Below are 25,280 nucleotides of genomic sequence, written 5' to 3'. Positions count from 1 at the left end.
GCATCATTTTAGATGAGAGAAATCAGAAACAGGTCATTAGAGGATTCTTTTAATCTAGCAGCATACAGGAAAATTAAATTGTTGATTATTTAACACGATGATTCGGATATGGCTCTCATTTGAGGAATGCCTTAAACTTCTGACTCCGAAAAGCTGAGAGCAGATACCACAGTAAGGATCATTTAATACTTACTCTATATGTCTTACTCTAAGCGAGATGGTCTTGGTCTTAAGAACAAGCAGTGACCATTCTGCTGCATGTCTCACTGCACTATTAAAATCACTGCACCTTGATTTTGAACTTTCAAAAGAGGAAGTAACTGCTGACTAGCAGATCAACTGGAATATCAGAGCAAAATTTTTGTGTATCATTTCTTTTATGAACATTAAGTTCATTTATGGAAAAGAGGAAGCACTTCACTGTTTTTGATAGTAATATTCATCCCAGCTGTTTTAATGTGTCTACATTGCTGTAGGTGTTTGCAGCCAAAGGGGTGATCCAGATTGCCTTTATAATCTCTGGAGAAAAACAGGCACTTTTGAGGCCAAATGCATCCATTCATTTGTCTGGTTTTAGATGCCTATTGGCAGATGAGACTGATCCTTCCAGTGTCTCATTTTTCTGCTTTGACTGTGAAGGGTACCAACACAGCTAGCTCAGATATTGATGTCTACACCACAGACACTAAATTTAAACAAGCAAATCCCACCCTTCCTTTATAACTGATCACACAAATTATCCTACTTTTCTAACACGAGACTCCAGAACTGAAACTTTTCCAGATCTTCCCTGAGTATATCTTTCATTTCAGTTCTACCCAATTACATTAATCATGTGTTATGTCTCCTCACTATTATTTCATCATCTAATGTTGGTATCAAGAACAACAAAAGGATGTAGAACATGGAAGCACAGAAGGGGAAAGACATGATCAGGCAAAAAAATGTTCAGACAGTTTGTTTGTAAAATTCCTATGACTAGAAATGTGACATCACAGAATCACAGAATGTTAAGGTTTGGAAGGGACCTCAAAAGATCTGTGACGTATTATTCAATGATCTTGCTTTAGTAGTTAACAGATAATTCCTATTATATCAAATAAATCCTGTTGATTGAATGTAATCAGATACTGGCCTACGGTCAAAACAAAAAACAAAAGACAAACCAGATGACACACAGCCAAAATAAGACCCAGAATTGTTAGTTCTGTGTAGCTTAAAATTTGGCCAGAACTGGGGATTTTGTTGCCTGCACTAACAGAAAGCACAGGCTAAACAAGGCAGTGACATTAGTCCAGCTACAGTGGATTTCATTGCATCACAGGGGAAAAAAAAAAACAAGCAGAACCACTCCTCCTTGGAAACTTGTAGCCTAACTTTAACTTTTTTATTTCCTTCTATGTGCTTTTGGGCAGATTATAAAGATTAGTCATGGGTGACTGCAAGCCTCTCTTTTGTTGACTACCCAGCAGATCACTGGAGAGACCATTTGAGGAAGATGCCCATGCCTTAGCCCATCATATCTACTACATCCATAAATGCCAGCAGAGCACCTAACACAAACAAAAAGCCCTCATAAACAATTTGTAGATCCCCAAACATGCACGAAGCAATGACTGGCAGGTACTGTACCCAAGCAAGCTGCCGCTCCCACCATAGCATAAAGTCCTGGTGTGACGCAGTCTGCCCCAGGTCTGCACCACTTCCTGAAGATGATCCAGTCATGATGGTGATAGGCCAGCTGCTCTACTCCAATCCCAACCATCCTGCCCGCTATGGCTCCAACAGCCATGCTGGGAATGAAAAGACCTGAAGGAATCTTGAACAAAATATAGACACATGAGCACAAAAGTGACTAGTAGTGAACTAATTGATCAAATAATTTATTATTAGTGGTAGGAGAACCCAGTTTCCTCACTAAACGCTAGCTCAGAAGGCCATAGCCTTTTGCCAGCTAACAGTGATGTTCTGCACAGTCTGAGATAGGTTTCAGCAGTGGCTGAGTTTGTGTGCCTATATGTGTGTTTATAGCTTTATAAAATTTTAATGCATTTTTTTAAGTGATTTTGAATCCTATCTGCTGCTTCATACTGAAATTGATAGATAAACCGTGTTTCTCAATAACAGTCTGCTTTTAAAGTCAAGATGCTCCTGTTCTTGCCTTTATTGCTTTCTCAGCAGGAAGTCAGGAGCTGCTGATGGTTCTGTCATGGGCTTGAGAATAAGCTTAACTGAAAATAACATCTTGATTTCAACTTCTATCTCACAGGGTACTTTACAGTTTTATTACTACTCTTTCAGGCTAAATCCAAGCAGATTTCAAATTAAATGTCAAACACAGAATAATAATTTAGAGAAAGGAGGTTTACTGCTCAGAGGCAGCTATTTCTTCATCTCAGCTTACTATTTTCCAGGAAGTTCTGTGAATCATTACCTTGTTGTCTGCTACACAGACAAGTCACAAATCATTTAAAAAAAATGTAATAATTCTTTTTTTAAAAATCACTTTGCCTTGGCTAAGTGCATTTCTTCTGAGATGTCAAGTGCAATTGTCAAGTTGGAGACAAATTTCTTGGTGGAGAAGACAGTTCAGATCTGTTTCAAGGGCTTGCATGGATTTTTTTTTGTTGTTTTTAGAGAGGAAAAGTTGTTATATCTTTTTAATTCTGAAAATATACCTTGAGCTTCCTAGACAAGTAGACTAACAACTTTGGTATAGCCCAGGGGTGCTAGGGCTGTTAACTGCAGAAGCTATATTCCTCATCATATAGTGTTAATTTTGCTGATACGGTCAGATTTGGCCTTCTAGAGCTGAAGGGTAAAGATATTTTGTCTGCTCTTTTCCAGAACAGTTGAGTAGTTGAGACTGCCCATTGTTTCTAACAAATTTTAGGTATGTAAAGATCCACATATTAAACAAAGAACCAAACTCAGAAGTTTCTAAACAAATAAATAAGCATAATAACAACTGGCTGCCAGCCCCAGCATAAATCACTTTCTGCACTGAAGGGCATCTCATTTCAAATCATCCTGCAGAAATGTTACACATGTGCTCTTAAACTCCCTCTCATTCTCCCTGCTCAGGAAATCAGTAGGACTCAGCGACTGGCCCTAAGTGACCTTCTACCATTAAGTAGTTCTTGTCATCAGTGGCATCCCAAATGGAGAAAACACAAAAGAAAAGCAAAACTCCAACAACTTCCTACTATTTTGGGGGTAACAAGCCTTCTAAAAGATGGATCCTCAGCTCCAGCTCAGTTTTTAAGAGAAAGATGCCATGCTTTAGCTTTGAGCATGGCACAACATATACTGTTTCACTCGGAAAAACTTCCCATCATCTGCCGCAATCAGATCCAGAACTAAATGCTCAGATAATGGGAGCTGCAGACAGACAGATGTGTGTTTTATATGGGCTCTAGCAATCAGATATATACAACTCACCACAAACAGCTTTGTATATATTGAAAGCTTGGATAAATTCTTCTTGGACCTTTCATCGCCCATTTATGTGGAGGAGGAGGAAAGGAAGGAAAAAGTTGCAAATCCAGAATAAACAAAGATACATCTGTCAGTCCTCCCTCACTCACTCCCCTCTTTTTTTCCAAGATATAGTTCTATTTTTGAATGTTTTCAAGCACTTTTCAGTTACTTTTATATTTTTGTGAGGTTTTAAATGTGTAAATCAATAAATTCAAAGCTATTAGTTCCCTGAGCATAGCTACCTCAAGGCACATTAGGACATTAATCCAACAAGACAACAATATAAATAGTCCATATCCCTGGGAGAGCTGAAAGACAGCTGCAGTGGAAATCATCTTGGATTTGCTTATTGGCAAGAATTTAAATTCACACTCAGATTTCCTTTTTGCTTGATAAAACTGCAGATGACTAGAAGGTGGAAAAAGCAGGGCTCATTCCTTTGCTGTGACAAGGACCCACAGAGGAAGGCGCTAGAGGGCGAGTGAACTAACGGGCATGTCCACTACACCTGGACACGGGTACAGGGCTGGGTATAGCTCAGAGGCACACAAGCCCTGCCAGATAGACCGCAAGCTGCTGAGTGCAACACATCTGTGTCATGAGCTCACGACAGCTTCTGCTCCTGTCCCCAATTTACCTTCATGCCAAAAGTGAATATTGTGATGACAATTTTAAACACCAAAGCCAAGGCGAGCTGCCACATTGCAGTGTAGACTCCGGGCCCAGCAGGTCTGTCGGGAATGTCATCCACCGGCCGGGTCATGTTTGGGTCATTGATGTAGTCGCAGAGCTGCGAGGACTCCAGGGCGCCGCAGTCATTGAAGAGCTCTGAGATCAGCTCACTGGTGCTCCTGCGGGTGTAGGGGTTGGGGTAGGCAATGATGGCAGTGATGGCTGTCACCGCTATCACCTCCAGGACCGGGTATTTCCCCAATCTGGTGGTTTTGCGCCTCCTGCACCAGGCGATGTTGCATCGGATAAAGAGGGTTCCCCAGAGGCCGCCGAAGACTCCGAGCAGGATGAAGGGAAAGAGCTCGGCCATGTACCACGGTGTGTGGTACTCCACATAGAACAGGACCAGCCGGCTGTTTCCAAAAGGATTGATGGACCTCAGTGTGAAGGCAGCCACAAGAGCAGCAAAAAATGACCTCCAGAGGGTTTTTAGAGGAAAGTAGTAGCTGACCTAAAACCAAGCAGAGACCATAAACACTTCACACTGAGTGTGACAGAGGGTGTTTGCTTTAACTATTCACTGGAGCACTGCACACAGTAAGCCATCACCGTGTGTTTCATCTGTGATTCTGCATCTGGCTTTACTGGGAACACCAGTCCTTAACACAAACAGAACTTGCTCACAAAGGTATCAGAAAAGGCATTTTCAGATTTCAGAAAATGAGAAGCAAACACTGAAAACTCAATAAATCTAAATCCAAAGTTGCTGGCTAGAGATGATAAGATGGGTGATGAGCAGCTCAACCCATGCAGCAGCAAGCTGAAAGCTGGAGAAAGCGCAGCACAGTGATACATTTCCAGCTTAAATAATTTAGTTTTCAGAAAACCAGTGCTCTTCTTTAATTCAAATTATGCTAAAATACCTGGTTATTTCTTATTACTAGAAATCAAATATTATTTTTGCTTTAGAAGAAAAATAAGCATATAAATATTTGAAAAATAAAAAGGAATATTATAAAAAGGCATCAAGTGAAAATATATTTATTGAAGCAAGTGAACTGCCAGGTCTCACCTCTTCCAGACTGAAAAGTACACCTCCAATCGGAGCCCCAAAGGCAACAGAAACTCCTGCGGCGGCTGCAGCCGAGAGCACCTACAAAGCAAATATTTATGTACAAGGCATGAGTCCTTTGAAACACCAAGTATCTGGACAGGGAAAACCGAGACGATTTGAGCCAACCTCACCTCTCTCCTCTTTCCTTCGTTCTTGCTGTACTTTGAGAAAAGGCTGCTGAAGAAGTTTCCACAGCAACAGGCCACGTGGACTAGCGGGCCCTCTTTCCCAAGGCTGAGGCCTGAAGATACCACCAGAACCAAGGTGACTGTTTTGATTAAAAGTGTCCACTTTCCCAGGTAGCCCCTAATAATGAACCCACTCAAGATGGTTTTTATCTGGAAAGTAGGAAGAACATGTTGAAGAGCTGAAGAAACCTTTGCTACTCTGAACTTACAAATGGAGTTAAAACCCCAGCAAATATTAAAATACATAAATATATACATAAATTGCAGACTCTTTGAAAAGAGACAGTGATGAAGGGAAAGAAACCACAGGTAGGGTAACTTTCCCACAGTGAGAACTGAGCAGGGGTTAAGCAGACCACACTTTTACTGTTCTTAGGGGTGGTCCTCTGTGTTGGTAAGGAGTCTTAGAGAGATCAATAGAAATACGAAACTGCTACATAATTCCTTGGCTTACAGGATCAGAGTTAAACTAAACCCAACTTTAACAAAGTGGAAAAAAAAGCAAATAAACAACCACATACTTTTTCCAGCTAAAACAAGAAAAAAAGAGTTCTAAATATTTGGAATGGCCGTACCATAAAAGAATGAAAGTATTATGAAATTAGAAAGTCCAAGAGATCTTATTTTACACATTTATTCTTAATTTTGTATGTGAGTGGCTAGAATAAAGCAAGTACACATGTGTGACACATAAGCTGTAGGGTGGGACTTCAATTTGGATTCCAGCCCTGGAAATGGACTGGAGCTGAGCATCAATTCAGATGAGAGATTTACCACTTGGAAACTAGATTTACAGTTAACTATGAAAAAATTCTAAAACACAGATGTATAAACATGTAACAAACACACATGTGACTACTTTGAAACATGGAAGTGATTTAAGTATTTCAAATTATTTGTGGTGGGTTTTTTTTCCTGATTGGCTATGAAACATTTGGATGCTTCTGGAGATGAAGAAAAAAAGTATGCCAAGATTTCTAAAATTTGGGCTGTTTATTCTGTCTGCCAGATTCCTAAGTAATAATCTCAGTGGTTCTATAGCACTTATGGCAAAAGACTGCCCTGATTTCAAAAACTTTGAGTAGCTATGTTGCTTGAATTATAGGGTGCCTCATTTTAACAGCTTAAATAGGGACAGAGGCTCAACACGTAAAATACTGAAAACCAGGCAGAGATTTTGGGTGCCATAAGGATGTCATGCCCACGTGACATGATGTACAAGGACAAAATTTGCAGAAGATGGACAGCCAGACACTCTTTACGCATCCCAAATTATGAGCATCTTGCATCTTCAGCAGCTTAGGAAACCTTAGCTTTGTAGCTCTCCCTCTTTATTTTATTTAGGTTTTATTTAAAGCTTAGCCTAGAAAATGACTGGTTTTGTAAGTGGCCCAAGTAACTTCATCCAAGAAAAATTCTATATAATCTTCTAGTGACTATGGGCCCCAGCCACAATAAGTTGGAGTACATCAAGTGATGACTGGGAGACATTGATTTTGAATTTAAGCTCTGGCAGTGAACAAGCATGTACATTAGCCTGTCACAGTAACATGTGAACATTTTCTACTATGGAAAATGTAGATGAGCACCATAAAGGCATGTTAGGTAGAGGAATGAAGGCAGATGAGGTGGAAGACAATCTTCTTGTTCCAATGCTATCTCACAGTACAGTTCTGTAATGGGAAAAGGTGGCAAATGATCTTTTCTTTCTTTTGTTTGTTTTTTGGTTACTCATCCACAGCGAGAAACTCACCTCTGGGATTCCAGAGCCACAGGCATAGGGAGCAAACACTCTGACCAGGGAGACTGCCAGGAAAGCAAAACATAGAGCCCACATAATGTATAGAAAATAGTTTAGAATGTAAGCACTTGCACCCTAGAAAAATAACAGTAACAAACATTGTTAGACAAATGCATGTTGGTAAATCTCATGCTTCTACTAGGGAACATGCTGGCATGGAGCCTCATCTTTTCATTTACATGCTAGATGCTGCTTTTCCTCAGGAAGAACAAATAGTTTTATATACTACAACAATTTTATTACTCATGGAAGGAAGCAGCATACTAATATATACCTAATGCAGTCCATACAGTCTATTTGCAAGGGACCCAAACACCTTAAACAGAGCATCTTTCAAGCAGTAAAAACTGAAGTCAACCACAAAAAAATTTCCAAAATGTCAAACAAATCTGTCATAAGGGCAAACGTAATTGGTGATAAAAAAGCACCTAATGAAGGAACCTGCTGTTTCATCCCATAGTGGGTGACAGGGGATGAGATGCTGATACATCTTTTCCTGAGGGCTGGTATTCAAAGGTCAGCTTTCCATGCAGATGCCGATCTTTTCAAACGGCATCCCTGTGCATATCAGCAGCCATTTCAGTTCACAAACTGGAAGGGTAAAACCATAAATAAATTCCTTCCTTCTATATGACGCTATCTATTAGAGGGTTGAAAGGCATTTGAAAACACAATAGCTTGGGAGATCCCACTCAGACTCATCTCAATCATTTTTGTCCTGATATTTTAAAAGTATTACAGTCAATAATAAACCTATCTTCAAACTGAATAACTTTACTGACAAAATGGAAATGCTAATGATCATTAGTCATGGTTGATTGTGCAGTGCCATAGTGAAAGCATAGTCAGTAGTGACCTTCAAGCTTTCTACCTGTCTCCAATGGTCAAGTCAAAACTGTTGTTATAATCTGCCTTACAATACCTCTCCCTCTTCACAAGCATATTTTTTTAGATTAATTTCAAAAACCCCACCTGCACAGACAAAAGATAATCCCGTGAGAGGCATCGAATTGATACAAGGAGCTTAAGCCTTCAAACAATCCCCTCTAGCAACATGACACTACAGAACAAAAACCAAGATAAACCTCAGTGCATGAATTGGTAAGAATCCTTCACCTCTAAGTGAACTCTTCCTACCAAATGCAATCCCGGCTGCTCAAGAACATCGGGGGCCCTGTCTTTGCTCTGCAGGACAGCAGCCTGGATATCAACATTATGATAAATCAAGTCGGAAAACAGGCATTAATCAGTTGTATCATGTCTTCAGTTAACAGAGCTGGTCAGGCCCTGTTCCCAGTCACAAAAAACCTAGAGCTGAGAAGAATTCTTTTTTTCAAGCCTGCAAGGAATCAACCTTTAATAGCACAAATGCTTGCTTGCCTCATTTTCTTGGTCTCTGTCCCATTGAAAAGACAGTAGGGGAACCACTGAGTAGGGAACCACTGCCCTTGTCCTTATGAATGAACTTCTTAAGGTCCTTATGTTTGCTGAAGTTAGAGATGGCTTTGCTGATAACAGCAGCAGAGCAATTTGATACCATCCCCCAATGCCCAGAAACTAAGCAGTCATGGATCGTGCAGTTACAGTGATTGACATCCATCTGTAGTAACCATGGAGCTTTGTTGCTACAGCTGAAGATGGTCTCATTTCCTCACAAATGTCTTCTCCTGGTGCTTTCAATTACAAACAGCTATGGCAATATTTACTCTCACTCTAGAGAAAACTCTGGATGTGTTGCCCTGGGGCAAAATTCTTATGTCAGTATGCACAGGCAGTGACTCCAAAGAAGACTAATACCATTACAGCAATTTGGCCCTACTGTGTTAAGCGAAAGCTGCAGTTTTGCTTCTAAATCCACTGGAGTAAAATTAGCTTTGTTTCTTTTTACTTCCTCTAGTTTCACATCTCAGAAGTTACATGAAAACCATGTCAGCTCATTACTGCAATCACACATACACCTGCAGCACTGCGGCAGGACCCCAGAAGAGTCTATATGGCCAGGTCAGTCTTGCCCCTTGGGACAGCTCTCACTGTTACATTTTCCAGATACCTGGCATTCTGCAGGTCCAGTTGCAGGTGTTTCTCATGATTAATACTAACATAACGTTGGGGAAGTGAAGTAGTAGTAACTCAGTACGGTTCATTTCTCATTCATTCCATGCCATTACTAAGGCATGGAGCAGAAGTCTTAAGCACATACACAGGAATCAGAGACCAAAACCTCTCATCAGCAGAGATGATTCTGCTAAGACTTTTCCCACTAGTGCCTAACAGGACTCACCCTGGCAGCAACGGTAATGAAGCCTGCAGGGTAACTGAGTAAAACTTTGTATTTTAGTTTGCAAGACCTCGCAGTATTTCAGATCTGGTGTCAGTCCAATTTAGGTACAAATGGAGCACAACTGAAAACAACCCTCACAAACCCAGCATACTAAGATAAAACACATCTCTCAGGATGCCATCCATGGCTGACCAACGCTTGTGCTCTCCAGAGGCTGAGAGTTCTACTCTGACTTGACTTGGGATCTCACAGCTTGCAGCCTCCCCCCAGTGGACATTACAAACTGGGAAGTGTGTTCCAGGCATAGAGGGGCTTCCTTGTCTTGCAGGTCTCAGCTCCATGACAGGACATCTAGAAGCCAGCCCACTGCTGGATCCAGTGTCATAAATCGTGGAAGACACAGGACCATTTCCTCTGCTTTGTATAGATGTGATGCTCCAGAAATGGGGTCCTCAGCCTCAGTGAAGTTGAGGTTAGTTCTAACCAGGATCCACAGAATACGGAAGCTCTGGGTCACCAGATACTGGCTAGAGATGTAGCTGTAGTAGATGGCATCTGATGTGCTTTAACCCACCCACTCCTTTAGTGAATCTGAGGTTTTGAAACTTTCATGCATCAAAAAAACTCTTCACTTGTTCTTTGGAAGCAGCTCAGGACCAAAGGGGTGAAGGTTATCATTGGCCTACAAAACAGTGATTAGGGAAGAAAACACAGCCTGGTATGTTACAGATGCGCTATCATGTTTTCCGTAATAATTTATATCAAGATTCTGCTTTGGGTTAATTTTATAGGGGGATGACACTGAAAACATTTTTCAAGAGGAAAAGGCACAGTTCACAGTGAGAACATATGTATGGGGTTTATCACAGCCATAAATTGGCAAAAGGACAAGGAAGAACTGATCCTCAAAATGTCAAATTTACTTGTCTATGATAAGAAAGAGTCACAGTTATGCATCAAAAAGAAGACATATCTGACCAGAGTACCTTTATGGGAACTGTTCCAAGTACTTTGTGTTCAAAAGGTGCTCCAAATTAGTCCTTTTGTGCACCATGCATTTTATAGGGCAGTTACCCAAATATCAGGCACAAAATGAAATAACGTTTTAAAAAGTATTAAACTATCCTGAAATGCAGTCAAATTCAGTGTATTTTGATCCCTCTTGGAGTCCTCTACAGCTACAGAAATCATGCAAAACTTGCCTATATTGTAAGCTTTTTGCTGCAAAACAGAATTTTAACTTTCTGTATTCACATTTTTATTGGGCTTTGCCTGGGATTTCAATGTAACAGTAATTGGCAGCTATATTATTAATATTTATAGCATCCATTGGGCTGTGGCAGCCAGAAAACCCACAGATCCTAGAAGCCCATTTGTTTTGAGAAAGAGCCTATAACTAAGCCAAGATTAACTTTTTTTTTCCATTGTGACAGTATACTAGGGTGTGAGAAGCCCAATTTGAAGACAGTGAGTAAAGTTTCACAGTGCTCACCTAGCTGATAACTTGCTTATCAGCCCCAGCATAAAACAGTCATGACTGCTGATTTTGAGTAGCAGGTGAAAGCAATATATTTTCTCAAGGATATGCTCTGTTCATCTATCCAAGCCTTTCAGAGTAACAGCCTGTCAAACACATGCACAGGATTTCCAAATCTCATAACAATTGTAACATTCTCCTCTTTTTTCCCCTTCCCACATTTTTTCATTCTCTTAAATTACAATATCATCTCCAGTCCTGCAACTTTATACCAGCGTAATATTTCTCCACTGTTACAAAGACACAACCACCCAAACCATCTGTTGATGAAAACCAGTGTGAACCTACAAAACCTCTGGCAAAGGGGAGCTTGGCACTGTGGACTGGAAAATGTACAGAGAGATTTCTGCCTGTGATCAAATGGTGGGAATATTCAGGAACAGTGAACATCCCACTACTTTCACTATGGTTACTTAGGATTATGGAAAATTGGGCTATACACACTCACAGATGTTCTTATCTAGTACTCCTTGTACTGTAAAGCTGAAGCAGCACAGAAGGGAACATGAATGAGAAACCCGTATGGCCATGAAGGTGCCCTCAAACGCTTTCTGCAGGACCAGACCTCCTCCACACTGGGGGAAGATCCAAGACAATCTCTCTAAGTCACCCATTTTTTAATTGCCTGACTGAAGATGATTTATTCCATTGAAGTATGTCTTTTCTTCTCCTGTGACAGACCAAACTGCATTACCAGTTAATTTTTTTAAAGTCATACTTCAGCCGATTCTCTTCAAAGCCACATTCATCCTACCTCCATGTCATATTCCATTTTTGTCTCCTGTAGAAATAGGGGGGCAGCAATCCAAGACAATAATTCTGCCCCAAAATTAGAGTTCTGAAGGAATCAATATTATTCAATACATTGAAGAGATTAGTTTGAAAATAAAATGTCCTTTTCATATTTAAAAAAAAATATCATCCACTAAAAGGAGTATAGAAAGGTTTCTTCTCATTTCTTCAAAACAAAACTTTCATCTGTTTTGCTTTGAAGCAACATTCCTTGTATTTAAAATTACTCTGATTTTTTTCAAAAGTTCTTAAAATAAAATTTTTATGTAAATTCAGATCAGCTTTTTCCTTTCCTGTCCTTTCTCCCTGCAAATTTTTCACTTTGGTCATCTCTCAGGGAGCTCATTATTTGCCCAGCTTTCGGCACTTAGCTAAATATTTTGCTACCTGATAGAGAAATTGATTGCAAGGGCACAATGAGCAGTTCTTGTGCAGCTCCCACTACTACTCACGGCATTTGAATACATAAAATCTGTCTGCAATCCCGACAGTTTCCTCCTAAATGTGTTTGTCAGGGACCACCTCTTTTGTCCCATAAAACTGTGCTTAAAATAAAAATTTTTAGAAAATAAATTATTTTTTTTAAAAAAAAGGATAGCAGCTCAAGTCTGGTGATTATGAGAGTTATGAAACACTTTTGGTTTAATACTGTTAGAAAGAGAAAGCAATCTCGCAGTTCTCAAATTTCCATCACACACGACACTGAAACAGTGAGATCTTCCCCAAGTTAAGCAGATATTACTCGTGGAAATGCCTTTTTTTAAAAAATTTTGCAACGCCCTCAGTTCATGAATTTGAGAGGAACTCTCCGGGGGGGAACACCAGCAAGTATGAAAAAAGGGCATTCCCTGGCCTGCTGTGACCCCAACCTCATCAGGTCTCCCATACCTCAGACTGGCCTACAAGAAGTTCAGACCATTTCTGCCACTGGGGACATTTGTCCCTGTCATCGAAGGTAGTTTCATTAGACGTCCAGCAGCACTGCTCGTGGCTGTACCAGAAGGCAGACAGGCAGACACCCTCTTTCAGGTCTGTCATCCAATCCACAGCTAAATCTATCACTCCGGCTAACGTGCCTGGGAAAAGAAATGCAGAAAAAGCATGTTAAAAAATATCAGGTTGCAAGGAAAATAATTCTAATTATAATAACAGCAAAAGCCCATGAAATGAGGAAGCAGCTGCAATGTAAGCATGTATATACCAAACTGGGGGTAACAGTGAGTTTGCAAAGAAACAACCAACTTGTTGCCTGACCTTCAGTGTTCCCTCAGAAAGCTTTTATTTTAAATATTGTGGTTTTCATACTGACTAATGCCAAACAAGGAAGGCATAGCTAAGATACAGCCTGATCCTGCAGTCCATTCCAGGTGCACCACTTGCCTGAGATCAGCAGGGCTTCACTCTGGGTCTCTGTACACACACTGGGCTGCAGGTCTTAAACCACACTGTATTTCGGGGTAAGGGAGGAGGAGGATACTTATGTTTTCCTACAGCATGACGACCTTTTAGAAGGATTATTTCAGTACAGAAACAATAGGGATACCAAATTTTTACTTATGAACTTAACGGAGTCGGACTCTTGATGTGTACATTCTTTAGCAATCCAACATGCAGAAAAGAATTATCCTTCAAACTCTCTCTCTGTACCCTTATTTCAGTTTTTCCCTAGTAATTACACAGACCTACAGCGACACCCGGTGGCCACCGACCACAGACACGGGTAAACTCACAGAATCATTGAATAGTCTGTGTTGGAAGGGACCTTCAAAAATGAAGTTGCTCAGAGCCCCATCCAGCCTGGCCTGGAATGTCTCCAGGGATGGGGCATCTACCACCTCTCTGGGCAACCTGGGCCAGTGTTTCATCACCCTCATTGTAAAAACTTTCTTCCTCATGTTTGGCCTGGATCTCCCCTCTTTTAGTTTAAAACTATTATCCTGATGATTACCCCACAAACTTGATGTGGCCAGACACACACAAAAAGAAAAGCCTAGTTTTCTGATGCATTTGTTCATCAGTGACAATAACCTGCCCCAGCAGCAACACCCTCGGAGCAGATGTGTCCTCACAAATGCAACACCAGCAGGAACAGGGAGCCTGGGAGCATCCAGAAGACAGAACTTGCAGACCTGCCTTCAGTCCCTACTGCATAGTTTCTGGAAAGCATTAAACCACCAAATGACAGAAAAGTCATTTAGTGTTTTCCAAACCAGTCTCACATACAGTGGAAAGTAGAAGTCAACAACATTTCTACCAGTAATCATTAATGAGATTTCAGAAAAGCCATAATGAATTCGAACAGAATTTACCGGTACATTTCAGTAGGACTAAAACACTGAAAAAATATTTTGGAAAATGCAAAATGGTTTGGTTTTATATTCCAAAGCTTCTAGCTCTGTGGCTCTTGCTGAGTATGCAATTACATGAAGCAAGAGTAGGGGCTGGTCCCCTTTTCCCTAGCAGCCAGGACACATAGTTGGGTTCAAGATCCAGTTATTTGACCTGGAACTAAAGTGTTCTGCTTTTCATTTATCTGAAAAAGGAGAAAAAAGAAAAAAATAAATAAATTCAGGCATATGTAACCTGCTTTTTATTCCACAGAACAGAAAAAAACTACCAATGTTCAGAGATCCTCACACATATCTTCTCACTCCCTTAATAAATGTTCTTGTCCCCACACTGACAAGAGATGTGGCTGCAGTGGCAGCGAATAATTTTTGATGTACAGGAATGATCTGAATAGCTATACAGATATGCTAGACAAGATCACAACAACAACAAAAAAAAGGCTGCAGAAGGATGTAATGATGTGTGTACCAATTCTTTTCTTCATGAAGCCCTTGCGTTTCTCTTGCTTACTCTTTTCCACTTTCCCAAGTTCCTATGGAAACAAAGAACCATCTTCTTAGATGATGATAAATCACTGTGCTGCTAGTAACATCAGCAAGCATAGCTTGCTCAGTTCTGCAGTAAATTCTAAATTCTCCTCCAATTTTCTGAAAGTTTCAGGGAACTGTACAAAGAATCCTTATCCCTTGGACATGAGCACTGAATACTGTGCCTCTTGTTTCTCTTGATGTACCTTTATCATCCTCTGTAGTCACCTCAGTCTTCAAAGCTCACATCTTACTTAACCAGGCAATTAAGTATTAATGGTACCTAGTAGAAGATGCAAAGGAAGAGAGCTTTTTGCATGTTTTTCCCTGATAAAGTTCATAAACAGTATGAGGAACAAGCATTCAGTTCTCTAATATAACAAGTTCACATGCACCCCAGTACCTCCAAGAAAATGTGCTTAATTATGCAGCTGATCTAATCCCTTTTTCAAAATGCTTTGGGATCCACATAAGGAGGAAAATGGTTTATGCAATTTACTACACATGCTTTACAGAGACGAAAATCATAAGAAAAGATGACCAGCACATGCAGGATAATAGTGCAATAGAGAATGCTTTGCAAGACACGTGACCAGAGCTTAAAGTTTTCCAAGTTCTGAATCTTTGCAACTTTAAGTAAAATAAATGAAAGTTGCAGATTGTTCAGCATCTCAAAAAGCCAAGCCTTTAATTTCTTGTACTTACTGTAGCTGTCTAGGCTGTAATAGAGCTAAATTTATCTCCCTACTTCTCCCACCAAAGGAACAGAACTTGTACCCCCTCTATGTAACCTCCTGCCCAAAATGAAAAATAAAAAAGCACTCCAAAGCCAGGAAATGCTGAATTACATTTGAGATAGTAGCCTGTTATTTCCTTTTCCTTCGTTTGATGATGGCCAATACTCGTTTACAATACGCTTATGACAATGCTAAAAATTTGCACTGAAAACATCATTTTCCTGATGCACCTGTGCCAGAAAACAGCATCACCCAAGTAGCAGAGCACTAAATTACAGAGGTGATTTTTTGCACATCCAGTGCCAGAACCAGAGCATTTTAGTATTAGTATGATTGTACTCTTTTGTCACATAGCTTTAGAAAACACAGACTCTTTTGCTGATAGCATGTACATTCAGTTGGCTAGTAGTAATGGCTAGGTTGAGGGATAGCCACAGGCCTACAGGCAGGATAGGCACAGTAAAAACTCAGAATTACTTAAAAATGAATGCCTAAAAATTGTTGGTGTGGGTGCTGATTTTTTAGGCTCATCTCCCTGTACATTGCTTTGTATTTCTCCAGAAAGTCTGCAAACTTTCTGACTGAGACAGGCCCAGGTAGTGCTCAGTGCCTTTTTCTGGAGCATCATGTGAGCAGGTTGCATCTGATCTCCACACCAAACAGCATTTGTTGGTGTTGCTGCTCCTTCCCCCTTCCCAAAATGAGCAGGCTCTGGCTCCCAAGACCTCATTTCCAGAAGCTCCTTACTGTCTTTCCAGCCACTTGACAGTATCATCTCCTCCCTCCACACAGCATCTGAAAGATGCAGGTTCAATGACACTCCAAAAATCGCCTGAGTCATACTGCCAAATGAGATGGTCCTTTCCTTCCTCCTTCCTTCAGCTACTTCCCATCAGCAATATTTTGATTGCTTGTGGTTCTGTGGTGGCCAGCCCTGCTGAGCCCACTGTCAACTGAAAACTAATCTGGCCAAAACCCATTTTTTCCCACGAAGTCAGTTCCCAGTTTCACCTGCCCTGTGTAGCTGCACATGCAGAAGGCAACAGAGCCTGATAGCAGAGGACACCGGAGGGGGAGGATTGTTCCTTTTGGTCACATCAGCTTGTGTTGACTGTGGAGGTGCAGCCTTTGGAGTGTTGCAAAATCTGAAAGATTCAGTTGACCAGATTAGTGGGATTTAGGCTTCTAAATCAGTTAAGCTCACTTTAAACTCCTGGGCCTGGGTAAATTATCCAAGTGCCTTTGGAAACACGTGAAGGCTCCTGCCATTCCCTTCCCTAGGAGTCCCACCTTGCTGCCCTCCATCCCCAGCAAGGGTGCAGCAGGGACAGGGTGCTTCACAAGACCCTCACACCCTGGGTACTGCTGCTGCTGCTTTGCCCTTCGTCTCCCTCTCCTCTTCTTGCCTCTGAAAATGCTGGAACCCAGCTGCCCAAGAGCTCACCCAGCACCCGTGGCTGACCCAGGCTGCTCCCCTTGGAGCAGTGGTAGCTTTTCCTGGCTCAGAAGGAGAAGAGGGACCACAGAGGAGCCACGCTGGTCCACGCAACCCTGTGCGATCACACAGGTGCCCTTGTAGCAGGCCACTTTCTCTGAGCAGGCAATATTTCAAGTAGAGAGGGAAACGACATGAAGTATCTCTTGACTGCACGACCAACCTCACCTCCTCCTTCCCCAAACCTAGCTAAGAAACATCATCCATGCATCAGTAATGCCCCTTACTCATCAAAGGGGTGTTGACCCTTCACTGAGGTTGAGATGATGACTCTCCACCTTTGCCCTGTCCGAGAAATGCTGAAGGCACAGAGCACATGTGTCATTTCAACAGGAGGCAAAAGAAGTCTACAGAGCTCAGCCCAGATCAGGAGCACGCAGGTAATTTTTCTTCTCTAGCCAATTCACAAGTCCTTGTCCCAGTTTAAAAACAGACTGATTTGATTCTGTCAGGTAAAACATGTTGCTCTGCATCCTTGTCATCGAAAAGGTTGCAAAAGCTAACACATCTCAGTTGCAGCTTACCCTTGACCTCTCTTCCCATGCTGGACATGCCAGAATTAGAGCTTATCAGAGGTCAGCAGCTCTGGCTTTTGACAGCCTTGAGGATTTCACAGAGTCACAGAACAGAATCATAGAATCATTCCAGTCAGAAGAGACCCTCAGGATCATCGAACGAGGTTTCATTGCAAGCTGGAATTGAAACAAATCTTCTGGGATCTTTTTACGAAAATGGGAGTGTGTGAGAGTACACCACATTCTGTGATTGAAGGCATTACTGACCAGCTTGTGGGTGGTCACTAGAGCCCTTCAGGACTTGCTCTAACTTTATTTGCAAGCAGAATTCTCCAGATGAGTCCAACCCTAGCATTCAGGCAGGGTTTGTCAGCCCTGGTAATACACAGTCTGTCAGACTCTTTTTCCATCTCACCTTCCCACCAAAGCTTTTGTGCAAACAAGCGTATCTCTACAAAATACCATAATTTGCCAAAACTGTCTACTTCAGCAATGTTTTCTCAAGAACTTCCCCAGTACTTCTGAGGCTCCTGTAAAACTGTAATAAACATTTTAACTTTACAGTTGGTAAGCAGGAATTTCACACCACTTGGAAGTTGTGAAACTTTATGTCATGCATGCATGATACAAGAGCACCCTGACATCACTGAAAGAGCATAAAAAATGGCAGCTGTTTCAATTTGGTAAGAGAAGTGCAGCTTTCCAAGTGGGAAGATGTGCTGAACTGAGCAGAAGACAGGAGCAATTTGGGAAATCAATAAATTTGCCATCTGAGTTTGAGCAGGCTGTTAAATATGTCTGTCTGGCCTGGAAGAAGATCTGAAACTGAGTCTGAAACTGTGTTTTCCCTTCATGCATATATAAAGAAGATAAGCCAGTGGATATAGCAATTTACAAAGCTCCCCTTTGAGTGGTCACCATCAACATTTTCCACACATCATAATAACTTCTTGCAGAATTAAGTGAAGACAAGATAAAAAAATCCTTCCAATAAAATTTACTTATGTGAATCAAAGATTCAGAAAATCAAAGCAGACCATTGAGTCTAAGGCACTCAGATGCATATTTCCAAAAGCAATAGAAAAATCCCTCTACTGGTGAATAAATTTTTTTTCTAGGTCAGCACTCAGCAGGAGACTTTCCAAGTGGATATTTTTACTATGGATTATAACTGCATGGATGCATAGCTGTCTTATTAGCTTGAAACATCAGAGGAGAGACAATGAAGTAAAAAGATAAGCAGATGGCACTGCAGCAGACTTGGGTGAGATGGTTTTGGGCGTAAGTGTAATGCTAAGACACACATACCTGCCTTTAGTCCTATGAGAAGCATAACAACCCATCCTGACCAGGCATCCAGCAAACTCTTGATGAACTCCCATATGGATTCCTTACTTCTGCTTGTTATCTGAAATTAAACATATATAGAGACATGTTGCTGATTCAGTCTGGCACAATGTTAGCATACAATGTTTGAAACAAAAAACATTTACCCTCCTAGAAGGTGAATACAAATTCTCTACTCTCTGTTCCCCCAAGTCCCAATCATTTTTTAGAGATGCTCTGCTGATCAAGTTGCCAGAAGCCCTTTCATGTGCATGAACTCAAGGCATACAACATCCATATTTTTAGAAGTCCTCCTCAAGTCATACAACAAGGTATGAAGCAATAACTTCAGAAAACTCTGCTTTTTCTCACGACCAGGATGGCTCTAAGACAGAGACTGTAACGCATCAAAGCCGGACAGCTTTACCTTTCTGTGGCGGTCAGTGTCGCGTGATTTCTCCCGCAGCCAGTCGATGGTGTGGAAATCTTCGTAAGTTCCAACATCAGGGAAAGGTTCGTCCAGAAAATCCATCAGGTTGCCAGAACCATTCATGTCCCCTGCATTAACCATATTAGGGTCTGTACGTAGAGGAAAAACAAGTATGTCAATGAATTCATGCAGCTTTGCCAGACATTTCAGAATTTTCCAAAATACCTCCACAAGCCACAAAGTCAAGAGACCATGAAACGGCAGTCCTTGTGGGCACTCGCTGAAATCTTTGTGTTGCCACTACAGAAAGTATTTTGCTGAAGACTACTTCAACAGCTTAGCAAACCCTAAAAAGCACATACAAAAAGCACAGTGTCCAAGTGCAGAAATAGCAGCTTTCCTGAAAACAGAGACCCACAACTCAGGATGGTTCTGGGCTTCTTCTGCAGTGACACATCCTGATCACACATTGGCTGGAGTGCCCTGCCTGCAGGAAGATCATTGCTTAGGCAGGGTCACCAGCTCAGAAAACAAATTATAATACACTAGAATTTACCATTCATCATGAACTGCAGATTTTATAACGCACCATTAGTAGTCATAATGCTGCCTTGTGGTCTAGTTTTGCATGCTCAAAGCTCCCTGCATTGATCCACTTTCCTTCCACTGGTCAGAAGGCAAATCTTGAGATCATAGTACGTTAACTCTGCATCAGGTCTAGAAATGCAGTAATTTCTTCAAGTTTGGTTCTGAAGGGCTCAGAGCAGAACTGTTCCTGGGAGAACTCGAGTGGTTACCTTCTGTCCAATATACAAACTTTTCAAGTTTGCTTTTAAGAGAGCAGGGGAAGAAACAGTCACCACATGTCCTGCTAGAGCTCAAGAGGAAATCTAGAAATACCCATCTCCAAACTGTAACAAGCAGTTACGAGAGGCATTTGGTAGTTAAAATGGAGATGAAAGTAGGCTGTGGAATAACACACACTCCAGAGTGTGGCACACAGGCTGAGTGGACATTTTCAGCCCAGTTTTTGGGGACATGCTCTTTGGTTTTACAGACTACAGATATGAAAGCAAAGAAACATCCATGCTCATTGCTGTGAAGCCCTGGAAACTAAACCTTGTTCATGCAATCCACATAAGCAAAGCATGAAGAAGTTACCTCATAACCACTGTAACTCTCTTTCCCACAGAGAGCTCAGCAACATCTGGCTAGGTGTAAAAATGACTGTTATGTCCTTTAAGGGTCAGGGTCCCAAAGTAGTCACTAATATGATAAGCTCCAGAAATGGCTGACATAATTCCCAGTGAGAGGAGCCTTTAGTACTATGAGAACCTACTAGATGAAGTAGCCTAGGCTCACAGGGTTGGATTAATCCAACTTCAGCCACCTGAAAGTTTGGTGTCTGGACTGTAAGAACGACCTACACTGGCTCTAGAGACGGCGAAAGATGTGTGTAAGGGTGTGCGGCTGGGTGTCTGCTCCTTTAAAGTTATCAGGTCAAGGACCTTTTTAATTGCAAGAGGCGTTAATAAGCAAGGGAGGAAGCCTGAACAAGAACATATAGAGACATAAACTTGACACAAATTATAAGGGAGGCAGTGAGGAGAACCAAACCAGGTCAGTCACACTCACTGATGAGGGCACACAGGAGTGTGCAAATGTCTGTTCCAGCAAGGTTGCCTGACCAGGGACCTTGTCAATTGAGAAACTATGGGAAAAAGAGAGCAAACCAGAAACAGAATACATGGAAACTCAGACCTGACAAAGCAGACATGGAGATCATGACAAGAAAAAAACTCCACCACTAACACAGATTGAGGAGCTGTTAACTGTGTGTGTGGATACTTCAGCTTTGCTACTGGTTGAACCTGCACATGGGAAGTGGCAGCCATGTCCCCCAGCATGGGCAGAGACCCCAGATCTATGGGCAGGAGGGTCCTGGGCCATGGCAGCTGGAGGAGGCAGCCATGCGCTTCTTCATCATTTAACAAAGTGTTGCTCTGAAGAGTGATTAATCCCATCCATCCTGAAATAGGTGCCTAGGAAACAAGGTCCAGAGGGTTTGTAATCTGAAATGGCAAGCCTTAAAAAACAACAACAACCAAACAACACCAAACAAAAACAACAAAGAAAACAAACCAAAACAACAACAACAACAGCAAAACAGGTAACAGGGTTACAAGAAGAAAAACAAAAACAAAAAAGCCATACACACACCAAAAAAAGGCAAAAAAAACCCCACCAAAACCAGAACCAAACCACACGTGAAAAAACACAAGAAAAAATGGGGAAAGATACAGACTTCGGGGGTCTTATAGAGCTGGCCCTGCAGACCCTGTAGGTCCTTGATAGACACAAGATAACTTTTGCAGGTCACTGGTGAGGCCAGCATGATACTAACAACTGCTACCCACTTTCCTCCATCAGGTCCAGAAATAGGGATTTCATGAGTACAGAATTTGGACCCTGAATCTGTGAGGAATTTTCCCAATTCTGTAATTGAGACAGGCAAATCCATGGCAGGCAAGCTATCAACTGTCCATACACTCTGCTGCTTTTCTCAGATCCCTTTATTTATTGCCTTTTTTCTCCCTCTCTCTCCATTTTCAACTGTTTTACTTGAATCTTCTCCATTTAATCTTTTTCCCTGGTGCTGACTTTAAGGATGTAACAAGACTGAATACTCAGCTTTGTCAGTGTCTGCTTTTTGCACTCCACCAGGTAGCACCTTTTGGCTGACACAGACAATGTGCTCAGCACGAGCAGTTGAGAAAAGCGTTATTTTTATAGGCAACAATTACATCACCATTATAATTCTATAGTTCCATAGAAGCACTTTTAAATGCAGAAATGAAGTAATCTCCAAGCACCGTGGCATGTTTGAAAGAGAATCAAGCAAGAGAGTTACATCCAGGAGAAGGAAACCAAAGGCTGCTGAGCACAAATAAGCAGCCACAGGATTGAGGCTATTTAAAAAGCAGCAGTTAAGAGGAGTTACAATGGAGAATAGCAACAGCTGGCCAAACAGATGAGAGCACACTCCTGGATTTGCTAAAGAAAACGAGAGTCTGGAGGTGGGAGATCGTGGCTGACACCAGGGAGCTGAAGTTGCAAGTGGACCTTGAGTTCAGTGGCTTGCAAACCATGGTCAAGGAATGGAATGGGAAGCTGAAATGAGGGAAAAGGATTAGATGATCCCATTATTTTGTAACACTGTGATATTCTGCTGATTATTTACTTCGACCTATTTTTTTTTACGTACAGTGGAAAGGACCTGTAAAGAACATGCAGTTCAGACCGCTTGCCAGCACGAGGCAGCCCCCTCTGCTATATAAAGAAACTTCTGGTAATTCTTGTGCTAAAAGTATTGGCAAGTTTTCCTTAATAGTACCAGAAAATTAACCAACATGCTAGTCATATCACGCAAAAAGTAGTTATTAAAGTATGCAGTCAATGCCCAGCACATGACAGTATTGGGATGGATTTTACCAGGCCAGACCACAACTATGCAGGATAATTACAATCTCAGCCTGAATCTACCCCCAAAATACGTGCTACACAACATGTCCAGGGAGAGAAAAATGTGCTAGAGACCAGAGGGCCATGGAAGACTAAGAAAACAAACAAACTTTGAACTCCAGGTAGCATACCAATACCTGGAAATTGCAGCCAGCTGGCTGATTATCAGCCTTAAAGTTCACTTCAGGTACTACACTTTTGAAAGCAGAGATTTGATATCAGATTATGCAAACCCCAATTTTAGTATATAAAGCCTGGCTACAGCACTTCTGAATGGAGTACTACCGAGTTCCTATCTTATGTCCTTGCACTAAGCACCCTAAGTATCACTTTCAGTCTCTTTATTTTGTATTTATTTATCTCACCTTACATGGACATCTGAAATTATCTCCAAAGTTTATTTCAGGATGAGCTAACTTGCCATCTTAGAGATACTTTCAGAGAGCCTTACACAATCAACTCAGTTATAGATATTTTAATTTAAAATAAATAGGTTAAGGGCAAATTAACCTTATCCAGATGTGAATTGTAGCCAGGTGTACTGTAGCAACCCACTCTGATGATGTCAAAAGTATGAGCATTCACGGTGCGAGTTGTCTCACCTAGCACGACAAATCTGTGCTAGACTCTGGACACTAACATCTAGGCTCCTTTGATAGCTGGTGACGAGAAGTAAACTCTCTTCAGGTGCAATTTATCTGATGTATTTTAGATATGTACATGAGAATGAGATAAATTGTTTCCCAGAAGGGCTAATTTCTCTTTACTGACTACGAAGAGATGTCAGACATCCAGATCTCATCAAATGAGTCTCACACTACCTATTCAACAGAAAATATGGCAATACCATTACATGCAGAATCGGTAACAAATGCAACTCACGGCCATCTGTAACACCTGTGCATCTAGCAGCTTTGGATGTTCTGACAGAGCTTGTACACCCTGAAAGGTGTTGAATCTTTCAGAGTAACTGTTTGATACATGTATTTTGTCCCTTTGTTGTTCTATGTCTTTGACGTCTCTGCTGTTCCTTCTGCTACAAAATAATTTGTGTTAGGGAAAATATTTCCTGCTTAGTCCCTTGCTATTTTCCTAATAATACCTGGCATTACACCAGCTTTTCCTAGGGTGAACATCAAACATTTTCACTGAGCAGTCTGCTGTGACTCCAGGCTATCCTCCACGAGAGGTAGCAGCCAGTTTGGTGTCCATCATTCTATAGCCTCTTCGGATCATTTTCCAGAATGCTTTGCCGTTATTGACTTTGAATTATATCTGCCATTTTGTTTCCGGCAATTCAGTAGAGACTCACCTTCAGCTCTTCACAGTGAGTTTTCGTTTTTACTGACCAGCTTAGTATATCTACAACTGAACATTTTTGTCAACACTCTGCTTTAATAATTGTAAACAGGTTCTGAAAACTGAATGATAAAAAAAAACAAAACAAAAACATCCAAACCAAATAAATCTGACTGAACTATGTATTTCTTGAACTCAGAGGGTTCTAATTAGCAGATCTCTCTGGATTTAGACCCATGTCAGAACACTACGGTCCTGCAGATTGTACAAATTCTTGACAGGGATCAATTCACAAATCGAGAAAGATCACAGTGCCAGACTGGTGATTGTGCCTCTTGATAGAGGCTCTCCTGGGTGCCATGTAACTCTAGAACAGCAAAGGGTAAGGATCAAAAGCATCATTCCAAAAATGAGCGTGTCAGGCCTGCAAGAAGACAGATAAATTTTAAGTGAGTAATCACTGAAGCGTCCTGTGTAAAGAAAGCAAAGAGATCAATGCAGAAGCCAGCGTGAGAACACAGGGAGCTGCCTGATGGGCTTGGACACACCAACAAGCACAGCAGGTATCCCGTGGCCTGCAGGTCTCTTCTGCTACATTTACTCACTTCTTGTTATTTTTTTTTGAAGAACCAAAAGGTAGTATTATTATCATATTCAAGGTGATTTTTTTTCTGCAGGTCTCACAGTAAGTAAACTCATAATGTGATTCAGCCCAGCTGTATGATACACTGCAGCTTGAAGTTAAGTTTTATAGAACAGTGATAAATTACATTTACAATGCAAATACTGACAACCTTTCAGCTTTATAGCACTGTTACAGCATGTACAAATGTAAAAGCCACAGCTAGAAGAGCTCTATTGGTGAACTGACATTCTAGGTGTTATGTTGACTGACTGATCGGATCTGAAATGTATTTGAAATGGCAAATGCAGACCAAAACATCCCACGGCTCAAAGAAACTGAAAAGTATACTGATGGGAAACAACTAGCTGAACAGTCATCAAAGGAAAAGTCTTGGCCCTGGCCTGTTGCTACTAGACATGCTAGTTCCATGCTACATTCTCCTCATCCTGTTTTCTGTTTTAATTGGACCCATTGCACTGAGGCAGGCAGTATGGTTTTAATGCAATTCCAACAAGTTTCAAGTTACTTTCAACAGATCACAGTTACTGAATTACTTTAACACTTCAAATGTTTCTAGCAGATGAATACTC

General features: G+C 41.3%; 1 protein-coding gene across 2 annotated transcripts in view; it reads right to left on the bottom strand.

Annotated features, from left to right (window-relative positions):
- Positions 1–25,280, bottom strand: part of CLCN4 (chloride voltage-gated channel 4) — a 50,175-nt gene that overhangs the window by 15,366 nt on the left and 9,529 nt on the right. For both annotated transcript variants that reach the window (XR_014185840.1, XM_082070427.1), the window contains exons 2-9: positions 19,242–19,393; positions 18,797–18,896; positions 12,754–12,941; positions 7,208–7,330; positions 5,398–5,604; positions 5,225–5,305; positions 4,118–4,663; positions 1,633–1,819 (exon numbers count right to left, since the gene is read on the bottom strand). Coding sequence is in view for 1 of the 2 variants with exons in the window: in XM_082070427.1 (XP_081926553.1) it covers positions 1,633–1,819; positions 4,118–4,663; positions 5,225–5,305; positions 5,398–5,604; positions 7,208–7,330; positions 12,754–12,941; positions 18,797–18,896; positions 19,242–19,393 (1,584 nt within the window). In the remaining variant the exon portion in view is untranslated. The remainder of the gene's footprint in view (positions 1–1,632; positions 1,820–4,117; positions 4,664–5,224; positions 5,306–5,397; positions 5,605–7,207; positions 7,331–12,753; positions 12,942–18,796; positions 18,897–19,241; positions 19,394–25,280) is intronic.

This window comes from Streptopelia decaocto (assembly GCF_964273445.1).
Source record: "Streptopelia decaocto genome assembly, chromosome: 1".
In the NCBI taxonomy this organism is placed as follows: domain Eukaryota; kingdom Metazoa; phylum Chordata; class Aves; order Columbiformes; family Columbidae; genus Streptopelia; species Streptopelia decaocto.
The sequence above is the reverse complement of the archived record's forward strand: the minus strand, read 5'-3'. Positions and strand labels throughout refer to the sequence as shown.